Raw genomic sequence first — 14,040 nt, forward strand, 5'->3', positions numbered from 1 at the left:
ATCTCTTTGAAGGCCCTATCTCTGAATAGAGTCATATTGGAGTCAGGGCTTCAACATGTCAATTTGGGGAACACAAATCAATCCATCTTCATTATCTCTTAGAAGGTCCTATCTCCAAATAAAGTCATATTGGGAGTGAGGGCTTCAACATATCAATTCATGGAACACAAATCAATCCATAGCCTTTATCATGCGTTGCCAATCTGGAGGATTCTTTGGAATATGGGCTTGTTGAGCCAAGCATCCTCACGATGTGTGAAAAGCACCTTGATATAAGTGGCCGTGCACAGCACATGAATGGAGGCAGCGAGCCATGATTCTTAGGTGTGTGAGAGAGGCCATGGGCTCTGTCAACCACTACGGGCCAGCAAAATGCTCTTGTAGGACCTTGAAATACACACCTTGTCAAGAACATGTTTAGTCCCTTGTCCACATCTCCCCAAACCAGGCAACTTGCAGCGGGGATGGGGGTTCTGGAGGAGGGGAGGGCAGAGAAGCAGCAGGCGTCTCAAACTTTTCAACCAGAGTGGACATCGAGGCAGAGGAGTATCTGATACAGCAGGAGATTAGCCCCAGGACCCCCAGAAAAACCAATCCCTACAGATGCTCAAGGCCCTGTGTGAAGTGCCTTAGCATTTGCACATGACTTCCTTACTTCCTACCAGGTACTCTACCCCCGGGGACCCTCTAGCCGCCATGTACTTGAAATCATCTCTAGATTACTTATAATACCCACTACAGCACAAATGCTGTGTAATTAGTTGTCATGCTGTTATTTAGGGAGTAAGGACTAGGGGTGATGGCTGTGCAGCAACCTGTGGACCTATTATCAACCTGCGCTCGGTGGAATCAGGGGATGTAGAACCCCAGATACTGAGGGCTGACTGTACAGAGGATGTGAAATTGCTTTAAGGTCTTATATTTTGGTCTTGAAATGCACATTGAAGCTATAATCACCGCACTCCCTGCTCCTGGTAATTATCTCACGTGCCAGGCGGCACCCCCGTCCTTCTCCCCTTCTCCCCTTGAGGAATGTCAGCCTTTACCAGGCATCAGCGACTGGGGCCCAGCAATTCTCATCACTGGCCTCTGACCCTGACACACCTACCCCTGGTGGAGGGGCGGTGGGGACTTTTGCAGGCACTGAAGCGGATGATCACGTCAAGAGGCCACCGACATCTCACCTGCTGTCAGGAAGAAAGGCTTCTGGCGTCCAGGGAGCTAAGGACGACTCACTTAAGCAGGAGTGTGACTATGACGAGAGCCGACTCAAGAGCACAGCTGACAGCCAGAGTACACCATTAAATTGCTCCTGGAAAGTGAGGGATGGAACCCCCTCGGGGCCGGGCAGCAGCATGCCTACCCGCCAGCTCCAGCCACCGCAGGGTCCTGCTGTTGGCATGCGGAGGCTCCAGTGTTTTCCTTTTCTGCGATCAGGATACCAGCACCTGCCCTCTTCTACAGCAGGGGCTGTTGTGTTGCTCTGAAGGGTTTATCTCTATGACTCATAGGCCCCCGAAGGGGAAATGAGCTTCCCTTTGAGAAGCTGCCCCGGTGCTGAACGAATGTGGCCTCCATGGGGGAGGGGCTGTGGAGAGTGCAGGAGCCCACGTTACCCAGGGCAAGTGGGGAGCTAACCAAATCAGCCAGGAACTCATCAGCTTGCTAACCCTTACGACCACCTCAACATTTACAGAGAAAGAGACGGGTTGAGGGTTGCTCAGCAATTTGCTCATGGTCACAGAGAAGCAGTTCGCACCTAGAAAGTCTCGACTACCAGAGTTTTCACTAGCACTTCCTCCAGAGTTACAAGAGCTGTGGAAAATACACCACATACACTGTTCAAAACTCCACGTTAAAGGAAGTTAAATTGGTTTCTTTCTAGCAAGACTTCACAGAGCCTTTGAAATGGAAGCGATCACGGCAACGCCAAGGGGGCTTGTAATTAAACAGTATTTAACAGGCTTATGTGGCCACAGCTACTCATCTGGCCTCACTGGGGTTCTAAGGAACGTACTTTGGAGCAAGCTGCCCATTCGGTCTCTTGAAAACTGAACGCTAGGACTTGATTAGATGGCCTTGGTTTGAGTCCTAACTATTTCACTTACCAGCAGTTCATACCCAGGGTGACCTGGGACAAGTTCCTTAACCTTTCTATGCCTCTGTCCCTCATTTGTTAAAAAGGCAGGGATTTCTTCGTTCCACTACCATGTATCAAGTGCCAGCATGCCAGGAACAATTGTAGGCGCCGAGAACTGTTGGTGTCCCTAGATGGGAGTATATTCCAGAGACCGGTACACTTTTTCTAGAAGGGGCCAGATGGTAAAGCTTTCTGATTCAGAGCCCCATGGTCTCTGTCGGAAGTCGCTACCCTGCCCCTGTGGTGGGGAGTAGTCTTAGTCAACACCTGAGTGGGCATGGCTGTTTCCATGAGACTTTATAGACACTGAAATTTAAATCTCATACAATTTTCACATCACAAATATTCCTTTAAAACATAAAATCCAAAAAACAAAAAACAAACAAACAAACCAAAAAAAATCCATTCTTAGCTCCTGGGCGACACAAAAACAGGCAGTGGAATGGACTTGGGATGTGGGCTGCAGGCGGCCGAGTGGTTTGCAGAGTCAGCACGTAAGGCGCTGTCGGAGAGCTGGAACATAAAGCCGGTCCAGAATGACCATCTTTTCCATCTTCACCCAAGGCTGTCTGGGTTCCCAGCTTACAAAGTCTCACCTGCACCTAAGTTCTCACTTGGGATGGAGGCTGGTGTGGGCAGGCCTGCTTCTGCTCAGCAGCCCACCAGCAGTGGTTTCTCTTCTGCTGGCGCTCAGGCGAGCAGCCCCCCGGTCCTCTGTGACATGATTAACAGCGCCAGCAGCTGCTGATTGTTCCAAGATGAATGGGAGATGCTTGCAATTCTCCCTCTTATTACCCTATTTGTTTGCTGCCTTCGTCTGCATTATCAGGATGTCTCCGCGAGCAGGAGTTGCCTGGAACTTTACAGGATAATTTATTAGAGGGTCTTGGCTCTTGGGAATGCCTCAAATTCATACATTTTCCACTCTGGCAGATTGTTATAATTCCAGCCAATGAGAGAACTCTACTGTAGACGTGTCCAAACGGGTACAGATTCCTTTAAAATAGAAAAGGCAATGAATACAATTTATATATCTGCCTTGCTCCTATACGCAGAGCGCTCCTAATTCTGGGAGCGCTGTGATGGTTGAATAGGCTGAAAACACAATTCTCTTCTGGAATTCACTCTCCATGCATGTGTTTGTAGCTGATCTAGTTGTTTGTAGCTCAAACTTCTCTGCATTAGGAGCTTGTGGCAATTATGCATGAATGAAAAAATTCCATTCTCAAGCATGAAGAACTACATATGTGTGTATATATATATACAGGTCAGGTGTGCGTGCAGGTAACCCAGCAACTAATGTTTATTAAGTCTTCTGCTGTGTGATGAGGCCAGGCACTCTACAGATGTCTGATTCTCCCATGACCTCCAAACTTTTTTAATAATAGGGCAATAAACATCATTTAAAAAATCCAACTTTTAATGAAGAAAGGCCATATTCATTGTAATACTGTAGACACAGACGCACCGAGCAGCTGTCAGAATTACCACTGGACTTTAACACGTGGTCTTCAACTGACTTCTTCTATGGCTGGGCCAGGAAAATAAATAAATGATTTCTAACAATCACAAAACAAACTCTTCTCATTCATTCAGGGGGTTGACTACAGTGAAGAATCAGAATGAATGTTTAGAAAAACTTTTGCTCCCCATATTAAAATCACGGCAAAATACAAGCATCACAGGGACACTCAGGGCTCCTGGGAGCTGAGAACAGGGCAGGAGAGGGTTTGTTTCAGAGGTGAGGAAAAAGAACTGGAGGAAGCCAATAGGCTCAAAATCAGGCAAAGGTGGGAGTCTTGCTCCATTCTGACTCCAAAGGTAGATATCCTGTTCTTTCCAGGAATCACATCCGTTTGATGTTCTGTCCTGTTGAGAGTCCACGAGGTTGACGGACGCAGTGAGACAACCCAAGCAGGCCCATGTCTGGCCTACATGCCACAGCCGTGGTGACAGGCAGGCCTTTGGGTCTGGGTTGAAAGCTGCACTTAAAGCTACCATGCTCAACACTGATGGCACCTGGTCCAGTTTTGAATAGGAAGCTGAGCCTTAGGAAGATTTTAGTTCTTTCCTGACTCCTCCAAGCTCTCAGCTGGCCTTCCTTTTGGAATTTTTGTGACTCCACGGAGAGGCCCACAATGAAAGAGTTGTTTGAAAACTGTCTCGTAGGGCTCCTGATTGCTTTGATAGTGTCTTGTGCAGGCAGGACTGGCACGTGGCTTTTACCTCCAAGAACATGTGGTTATGAGGTTTGTAGAGCCATGTTGGGGATTCTGAGTCTGGACTCAGCTGAAAAGAGTATTGTGACTGGTTAGTGATGCCTGGCACAGGCTCCAGGTGAGAACAGTGGCAGTGGAAGGGGGTGAGGTGCTTCAGGGGGAAGAGGACACAGTTTCTTTGCCAAGGCCAAAGCCCTGAAGGAATGGGCCATATTCAGTCTATGCCCTCCCTTTCCCATACTCATTCACATTTGCCATTTTTGGCATACTGGGTGCATGATTTGAGACTACAGAAATGCCTAGTCACTAGAGACCTTAAAGTGAGCACCCATTCCCAGCCTCCTGGTTAAACAGAGAAAGCAGGTTTACCAGGTTGAACAGAACACTTGGATGTCAGCTTTCACTGCAGTCTGCCCAAATCTGAGCCCCTCCCATCTTCTCAGACATATCCTATGTATGATCCTTTCTAGAAAAATCAGTCTTCTCTGCAGTATTCAGTTATTCATTTCTATTGCAATTAATAGAATCCAGGCTGCTGGAGAGAATGTTATATCTTCCTGGCACACACCAAGGGTAGCCAGACTAGACCCTGGCTTCTTTTGATGATTAGCAAAAAAGACCTTGATCAAAAGTTCTTGATTGGAACACAAAGATGGCTCTGAACCTCTCCTTGATAGGATTTTAAAGTTTCAGTTCTTTAGCACAAACTAGACCAGAGCTCTGACATCCCTGTCTTCTCATCTCTGACTGGGCAGAGGCTGGCTGCTCACCATGTCACAGGACTAACAGCTGAGAACAAACCTGGACATATTCCAGCTAAATCAACCCCCCTACCTGTACCCTCCCCACCAATCAAAATGAGTTCAAGAGCCTCTATGAGGTCACACCCAAGCATAGTGTTTCTCAAGAGGGAGTCCAGACATGTGGTGTCAGTGCCAGGATTTAGTCGACAATTAGAAGCCTATTACAACCGGACAGAATGCACTTTTCTGAAGCCATCCTTGCAATTTCACTGTAGAAGCCAACCTCTTGATACATTTGGTAGGCAGTTTCCATCATTCCCCAAATGGTGATACCAGTGCCACCTCAGCTAGGACCCTCATAAAGGGGCCCCTTGGGTATCAAGTCAAGCTGAGGGACAGGAGGCACCGATCACCTATCTGCATCCACAATGGCCTATGGGAGACATCTGACTCCTGCTCTTCAAGCCTTCCAGATCCTTCCTAAGATCTTTGAGGAGTCAACATTGGAAAATAAGGACAAAGTAGCGTGGAGTTTGCGGCTTTCCAGGATGAATCCATTTTCAAATAAAGGTCTTCTTCCTTTTCTCTACCTCCAAGGCAAACCATGACAAGAGTAAATGGGGGTGGATCTTCAGGTCTTAAGTGATTCCCTTATTCTTCAAAGGTCAAAGTGATGGCTGTAACCTCAGCATGGGTGACAAGTTCTCTCTGCTTGTAAGGCTCTTAGCCTTGACATCACATTTTGTCTACAGTCAAGTGACAATTTACCTAGGGCAGAAGCAGCTATCTTTGAAGTTTTCCAGTCATACACTGTATTAACCACTTAGCCATCATTTCCATGTCCTTCTTTAAGTCACTACAACCTGTCTCAAAGTCTTTGCCCCAAATTCAGTCCTTTTGCTGAAAAGTATCTTCTGATGCAGCTTTGACACAAGCACGGAGACCTCCAAATCAACTTCAGCTTCCAGCAACTTTTTAAAAATCAAAAAGCCTTCAATTCACACAGGAGATACTCCACAAATCTGAGTACAAAAGGTAAATGACCATTTTCCTAAGAGCTAAAATCTACACAGACAGAAATAAGGATTTCAATGTAAATTTTACTATTTTATTTGTGAAAAAACTACAAGCAGAATTCATAAATAGACATTTCTATTTAAAGCAGGAAAATGATAAAGTGGCTTCTAATAACATAGTCGTGCACATGCCAGTAACAGGAATATATTAACATCTTTTATTTGCTAGACAAAGAGCAGTGTCCAATATAAATTTCCCCAAAACATTTAAGACCTGTGAATTTCTGACCAGTTCACAAAACCACCAACTGACACTTTAGCATGAAGGAAAAAAACAAACCTAACAGACTGTCAGCTCTAAAGACGTTACAGAGCAGAAACTTCCAAAAGCGTTATACAAGCTGTCTTTCTGGGCAAATGAAAAATATAGCTCGTATAATACATTAACAAAAATTCACAAGATTATGTTTTGACATACTTAACAAGCATTCTCTATTTGTCTCCAACAAACAAAGCTAAGGAAATAATGTAACCATCTTTACACAGTAAATTAAGGTTACAAGTCATACACAAGAACAGAACTGCTTGCGCATTAAAAACTGTTCAGCTCCATTGTCATACTCTAAATGTTGGCTCTTAAACCATTTTCGGTTACATACAAGCAAAGGTTATTATATATCCAGCAATTAATAAATTTTCAATAATTTAAGATATGGTAGCTTAAAAAAGTAGACTGAGAATGGTCTTGATAAGGCAGGTGAAACATTTTAGTGGAACTAAACTCACAGAAGCTTCTGCCAATGTTTTTAAATATCCAGATTGAAACTGAAAGATTTTGATTTAAATATTTTGTGGGTGTCAAGATGTCTTTACCTTTTTTTTTTTTTTTAAATGCATGACTCAAGCAGAGCAAGTCAGGTAAGCTCTGTGTGTGCGCGCGCGCACAAGCGTGAAAGATCATGTGGTATTAAAGCAAATGGAAACTTGCAAGCATTAACACTGTGCTTTTGTTTTGTTTTTATAACCTGCTTACTGTGCCACTGAATACCAAGTATTTCTGGTCCTTTTTTAATATCCACCTTCGTAATCTACACTAGTGTTTTGACGCGCTGCCTACTAATTGTAAGGCAAACTGCAAATGCAGGAAGTTATAGGAATTCCATTTCCAGAATACATGCCTGAGGGACATCATCAATTTCAGAAATGAAAAGTCTAATGTACCTACCACCTCACTACCTCACCAGAATACACAACGGCAGCTGAAGGGTTGGTCCGGTGACGTCTGTTAACTGAGTGAAAACCCACTATTAGCTGCGCTTTCCATCAGAATGGCAATTTCATCCCACCTGTTCTAAAACAATCCTCTCTTCCTTCACCCCTCCTCATGCTTTATTCTTTCAATTTTTCTCGGAGGCAAAACTGAAAAACCAAGACATTGGCAATGAATTAATTAGCAGCCTATGAGTAGCTGGTTAATCAGCTTTTTCCACTAGTCTAGGAGTCCAATCACTTTACATGAAACTAATTTTGAAAAGTACACAGTGTTTCTGAACAAAGTGCATACCAACACTTATTGGTTTAAAAAGCAGTGCAACCCACATGAGTTTGGTGGCATTTAATTTTTTTTAAAAAAGTTAATTAAAAACTTAGCAATTCCTTACATCTCTGGAAAATAAATATGGCTGACTAATTTACCCTCCCTGAGACCCTTAATAAAAGGAATATTAAAACTTTAGAAGGAATGTCTTTGCAATATCCCACTAATACTAAAATGTGGATTTAAAATTCATAGTCAAATCACTATGTATTATATATTCTGATGCTTATAGGAAGCATCGAATTTCCTTTGGTTCATTAATAAACACTTTAAAAACGTATTTAAAAAGGAAGTATAGCTTGCATCCCAGATACAAGAATTATTTTAAAAGAGGGGAACATTGTCCATGCATTTAAGACCACAGCAACAAATGGCACTGCTTTATAATCTATGCCTTTGAGAAGAGAACAGAATTTAAATTATAGTGACTACAGAATAGTTTTAATGTAAATGTGAAAGGAACCTTTCCTGTTGGCTACTCAAATCAAGCTGTTAATTTGTTTTTTTTTTTTTACTCGTTGCCTCCACAGACAGAAGTTGCTTGTTTTTAAGCAAACCAGGTTTCTCACAAAATGTGGTACTTCATTATAAATCGGCTGCCTTCCCGTGCGTCCCTAAGGTATAATCAAATAGAGGAAGGTAGTATCACTTCCCATGCTTGAAATGACACTGAGTCTATGAACTCTGCGGATAAGAATATAAGAGACCCCCAAATCCAAACAAAGCAAATCAAAAACATTTCAAAATGAGGAGAGGTGGAATCATATTAGTGGTCTTTGTTATTCTGATTTTATTTGTGTTTTCTTTTTTTGGTGTTGCTTTTGCAAGACAACAATTTGTTCACTAACAAATGATGGAAAGAAACTTGAAGAGAGTTTGCTCAAGCTATCCCAGAAAGATAAAGATGACTCCCTCGCAGGAAGTACGAGCTTTCCCTGAAACGCTGGCTGTAGGCCCTCAAGTCATTCACCACTTGAGTTCCTTGCCAGGGCAGGGAACTGAGAAATGTCTCCAAACACTGACAAGCTCCATGTTGGGATTGGACTGGTGGTTGATAACCTTTGTTCAGTGAAACAAACAAGTGGATTTTAAGAAAGAAAATGAATTCTCACAGCTGAATTGATAAGGTAAAGGTTTGTGAAACAAGGAGACAAATGTGATGAGGCAAACCAACTTCAATTACAAAAACCACCACTGTAATGTCACATGCAAAGTGGAAACAGGGATTTGCTTCTTGAATGGGCCAAAAATACAGTTTAGACGGCTTAATCCTAAAACTAAGAGACAATTTATAGATTTATCTCAGACATGAGTAGAGGTCTGGAAAATGGATGGCATTCAAGTCATAGAATACCATACTTTCATGAGTGCTTATGTAAGAACAGCAATGTTACATGTAACCGTAATTTACATGAATACTTGGCATTCTGGAGCTAGTTACTTTTGAATGATCAAAGCCCTCCCAACTAAACACTTGTGATTTGTCAGTTATTCCATTGCAAATGCAGGCTATCTGGAGCAGTCTTTACATTTGAGATCACATTGTTTAAAAAATATATATTTTTATATCGTCCAGTACTCTTTAGACAGATGAGAGAGTCAAGTTCCCACGTGGGTTGGAACATACTTCATGTAAGACTGATTTTAATTTGTTTTCAGCACTTTCATAGAAGGGACTGTCCCAGATCTGAAACTGTTCAATGTTGTATTCACTTCACAGTGTATCAAGCACCAGCGTTGCCATGAATTGGTTTCAAATAACCCTTTATATATAATTTTATATTTTTATATATATATATAGTTATATCAAAACTGATAGTACATAGTATAACTGGAAGAAAGAACTAAACTTAAAAGGATATGCTGAAAGGATGGTTTGTGAACACAATAAATAAAAGTCCCCCCTCCCAACTTCCCCCCTCGACAAAACAAAAACAAAAACCAGTTGTAATGTACATGGAAAATTGTGCACAGCAGATTTTTTTTTTTTATAAAAAGTAGATTCAGGAGCACATCCAATTATAAATGATTGTTAGGAAAATCATATAAAACAATGGAATACATAAAAGTGTCAAGAGTAATCGTCAGGGTGCGAAATTCCTTGGTGGCCAGATGCCCATGGCAAGCAGAAATTATCCTGGCAGCATCACTAAGAGATCGATGTCCACAGAAGAATCCCCAGGGGTGCAAGCAGCATGGGCAGGTGGAGGATTTGAATTTCATACCCTGATTCATAGTTTTCACAATTCCATGTGCAATTTCAGAAAGATTCATCATTGACTGCTGACATGTCGCCCTTTGGCGTGGAGGAGCGGGAGGAGCCCTTGTCTGTGCTCTCCGAGCCGGAGCTGCTCTGGTTCTGCTGCTCTGACCCTGCACTGGAGGTCACTGTGGAGGAAGAGGTCGAGGAGGAGCGAGTCTTTTCCTTAAAGTCTGTGATAATGACGGTGACGTTGCCCACAGTCACTGCCAACTGCTGTGCAGTGCTTCTGTCCACATTTTTCAGCCGGGGTCTGAAAGCAACACCAACAGGGAAACCACCAATTAAATCATCTTCAGATTAAAGTAACTTCTGGCAGAAAGTCACCAACACACATACACACAAAAACTTCATGACACTGTGGCAGTAATCTAAACTGCCCAAAATTACTACAAAAACTGCTGATTAGCCTCAGCAATGACAGAAGCTACCAACCGTGAGCAAAGGTTTGAACCACCACGGAATTACTAGCAGTGGTCTCGCTCCTGTTTGGTAAGTGATATAAAAGAAGCGTGTTCGTGCGTGTGTGCACATGTGTGTGGCATACAGCACACATATATTAAAAGTCAGCAGACTCACATCTAGCTCTTCATCCTTGTCAAACTACAAACCCACAGGCACAAAACACTGGGTTCCTGCTTATGACTTAGGAAGTCAGAGCTGCAGCAGAAACTACTATTCTACTCTAGTTTCAAATACCTTGAGGTGTGATTCGTTTCACTGGTCTTTGTCGTAGCATTTGCAGACTGTATACTGTTTGCTTCACTAGGAGGATCTTTCAGAATATCAGACTTTGGTCTAAAGGGGAGAATACAAAAAGGCACTTAGAAGACAGCTTTGATTCACGTGCAAAAGATTACATACTATACTCAGTTACCCAGGAACTTACTTTGTTTTCTTGTTGGTGTTTTTCTTGGTAACACTAGGACTGATTTCCTTATCTTTCTCAGGTTTCTCTTTGTCTTGTTTTTCAACTTTCTCCTTCTTCTCCTTTTTAGGGGGTGGTGGGGTGGCATACTGTTGTGCCACTTGTTGTGCCACCAGCTGAGAATTGATCCGAGGCTTTCTAGAACATTCAAGAAAAGATAAATCATTATTTGTTTTATGAAAATTTCTTTAAGTTTTTTATTTTGGTCACATAATTTAAGATATTTTATTACTGAGATCTGGCAACTCCATAGGAAATTAGACTGCACTACTTCTCCATTATTATGTCTATGTAGTATGGACAGGTCCACAGAACTTCTCTTTCTAATCCCCTTTCTGTATATTCACTTTTATGACGTATATACTACAAGTGCTCACACAAAGATACACATCCCTGTGCCGTGAAGGTTTTCAGTGACTAAAACACGACGTAAACATTACTTCTGAGCTGTCAAGATTGTACTGACAGACAGCTTTCAAACAGTCCTGCCTGCCACAGAGGGTTACTCATTTTATTAAATGGTCACTGGTAATCCCTCAAAAGAAAGAGTGGAAACTAGAATTGTGACATCCACTCATCAATTCAGTAATTATGACTTGGTCTGCCCTCCTCCAACATCGTGGCTGGCACGGACAAGACATATAGCGCAGTAAAAGGTAACTGTGGTTCATACAGCTCCCAAGGGTAAAGAATGAAAGTCACTATAAAAAAAAAAAAAACTTAGATAAATGACAAATAAATAAATAAATCTTAGATAAATGATACATTCATTGTGCCATCAACCATTATGCCCATACCAATCTCCAACTGACACTGATTCTTAGAACTATTGTTCACAAATTCTAAGTGGTGCCAAACACTTTTCACAATGCATGACCATTCAGATTTAAATGGGAAAATAAGAAAGCTTATGCATTATTTTTATCAAACATTAATTTTCAAAGACATTCCCATCTACATAAAAAATTTATAATATAGTAAACTCTCCAAGTACAAGGTGGCAGACAAATACCCCAATGGATCATTATTGAGTTGCAACAACTGGCTGGCACAATGTAATGGTCACTTTCAGACCTTACAGTCCCCTCTCCAATCCCAGGAAGGGGGACAGGGTCTGATCTGGCTCATCAATGGCAGAGTCAGTAACGGAAGATTAGAAAAAATGCAAAACCGAAGTTAGGAAAAAAAAAAAAAGTCCATTTTAGATATTTCTGCTACTTTGAAAAAGAAAACAAACAAAAAAGAAGAGTTGCTAGATAGATGACATGCTAACCCCCAAATTAAGCAGGGTAACTGAACACCACATTTTGGAGCAGGATGTGGCTGAGAAGGGATGCAAGACAGGGGATGCAAGACAGAAGAGGACATATGCTTGCTTCCTATCCAGGTGGGCCTGAGCATGAAAAGCGCTGGTTGCTCACAGTGTGTCAACACTGGTTGAGAGGCAGCGTGGCTTTGCCAGGAAGCATACTGACAAAGGTGCAGTCTCTGATTCACTTTCCTAAGGGCCTCCAGGAACAGTCTTCATCACAAGAGGTAGCACACCATGAAACCCAGTCGCCTCACTGTCTCTAACACTGAGGTGAAGTAACACTAGAAAAGGGACGGACAGACTTATCTGAGCCCCATCCAAATAAAGCTGGGACCTCTAATGGGTAACTTTCTCTTTTCACAGGTTTTACAAAGGCGACAGTCGCTATTCTAACACATTCTACTGATTCAAAGAGGAAGTATGACTGTACTTATACTCACCAAGAGGATAACATCTACCATAAAACACTGCACACTCACTCACTAGTGGAGATACAAACATAGTGCATGCCTACAGAGATTACCACAGTTTAAACAAACTGCCACAAGCCAACCAATACTCAGGTGTCAAAATAAAGTACATCAGTTAATGTGAAGGTATCACTAAAACTTTATTAAAAACTACACCTTGAGGGAGAATTTCAACTAAGCGAATGAGCAATGTGACTCAACAACAAAAAACACCTGGACACCATCTTAGACACCATCACCATCAAAGCACCCTTACCAGACAGTCAAAGGTGAACCAGCTGCCTGGCCACAGAGAATGCCCAACCCGATCACCAAGATACCCAGCCAACCTTAGTTCAATCTCCTCATCTCACTCTCTCCAGGACACCCTAAATAAAAAGTCTATGATGTCTCTTACCACGATGCACTGTAATTGCCAATCAACTGTATACTCCTCAATAGCAAGACCATCTCTTAATCATCTCTTACCACAGTATTCAGCACAGTATCTGGTACTCAATAAAATTATCTAGTGGATGAGTAAAGAATAAATGAACATGTCTAAAGAAGTCAAAGCAGGATGAGGATTGAGAAGAGGGTCCAAGTTTTTAGTGTTTGATCAGTATGACTTTTAGGGAGCAGGTCACACGGGATTAGAGCAGTAAAGAAGACTAAAGTCATCGGAAGACCAACATACAGGGGTGGGAAATAGAAAGCAGTTTGAGAATTGTGGTGCTGAGGTAAGGGGTGGGGTAGCCCAAAGGGGTCACAGGGTTTGAGATTTCTATAGGAAAGGGAGATGGGTACACTGAAAAAGGTAGAAAGCCCTAAAGCAGAGGTTGTGTGTTCACTCTTGGGGCAAAAGAGATAAGGAATGTGAATGCTTTCCTCCGAAATAGGAAAAGGATATTAGGTAAAGGGGGGGTGGGTAGAATTCAGAAATGAGAAATCAGAGGAGAAACTGTAGACATAAGAAAGGGTGCCTGGTTGGTGAGTAGCATGCACTGGCATTAGGAAAGAGAACTAGTGAGGAGCAGAGCAGAAAGAAGTTACTTGGATCTCACAAACTGCCATTAATGGTATGAGTGTGGCCTGCCTCAAAGAAAGTTCTCAACTAGCCAGACATACTTATGTAGAATGGATTCTTCCTTCACCAGGCTGCTTGTCAGTGGCATACTGGGAACAATAGGTAAGGCACTTGTGTGCTTTGCCACTGGGAATTATTCTTTAACACTTCAGGAAACATTCTCAGGATTCTTCAGCACATGCACCACAATCCATTACTACAGGCCAAAATCCACATGCATAAAAGGTACAATTCTACTGTTATTTGGTGTGAATGCTCTCATTGCTTCTAAGAAATGCATGATTCACAA

The 14,040-nt window shown here is 42.4% G+C and overlaps 1 protein-coding gene across 1 annotated transcript in view; it reads right to left on the bottom strand.

Moving 5' to 3' along the window:
* Positions 1-6,182: 6,182 nt before the first annotated feature.
* RYBP (RING1 and YY1 binding protein) overlaps positions 6,183-14,040 on the bottom strand; it is an 84,035-nt gene continuing 76,177 nt past the window's right edge. Inside the window, exons 3-5 of the mRNA XM_037492770.1 lie at positions 10,865-11,041; positions 10,675-10,773; positions 6,183-10,228 (exon numbers count right to left, since the gene is read on the bottom strand). Coding sequence (XP_037348667.1) covers positions 9,976-10,228; positions 10,675-10,773; positions 10,865-11,041 — 529 coding nt within the window. The 3' untranslated portion in view covers positions 6,183-9,975. The remainder of the gene's footprint in view (positions 10,229-10,674; positions 10,774-10,864; positions 11,042-14,040) is intronic.

Source organism: Talpa occidentalis, unplaced genomic scaffold (assembly GCF_014898055.3).
Source record: "Talpa occidentalis isolate TD23 unplaced genomic scaffold, MPIMG_talOcc4v2.1 talOcc4.10, whole genome shotgun sequence".
Lineage (NCBI taxonomy): Eukaryota > Metazoa > Chordata > Mammalia > Eulipotyphla > Talpidae > Talpa > Talpa occidentalis.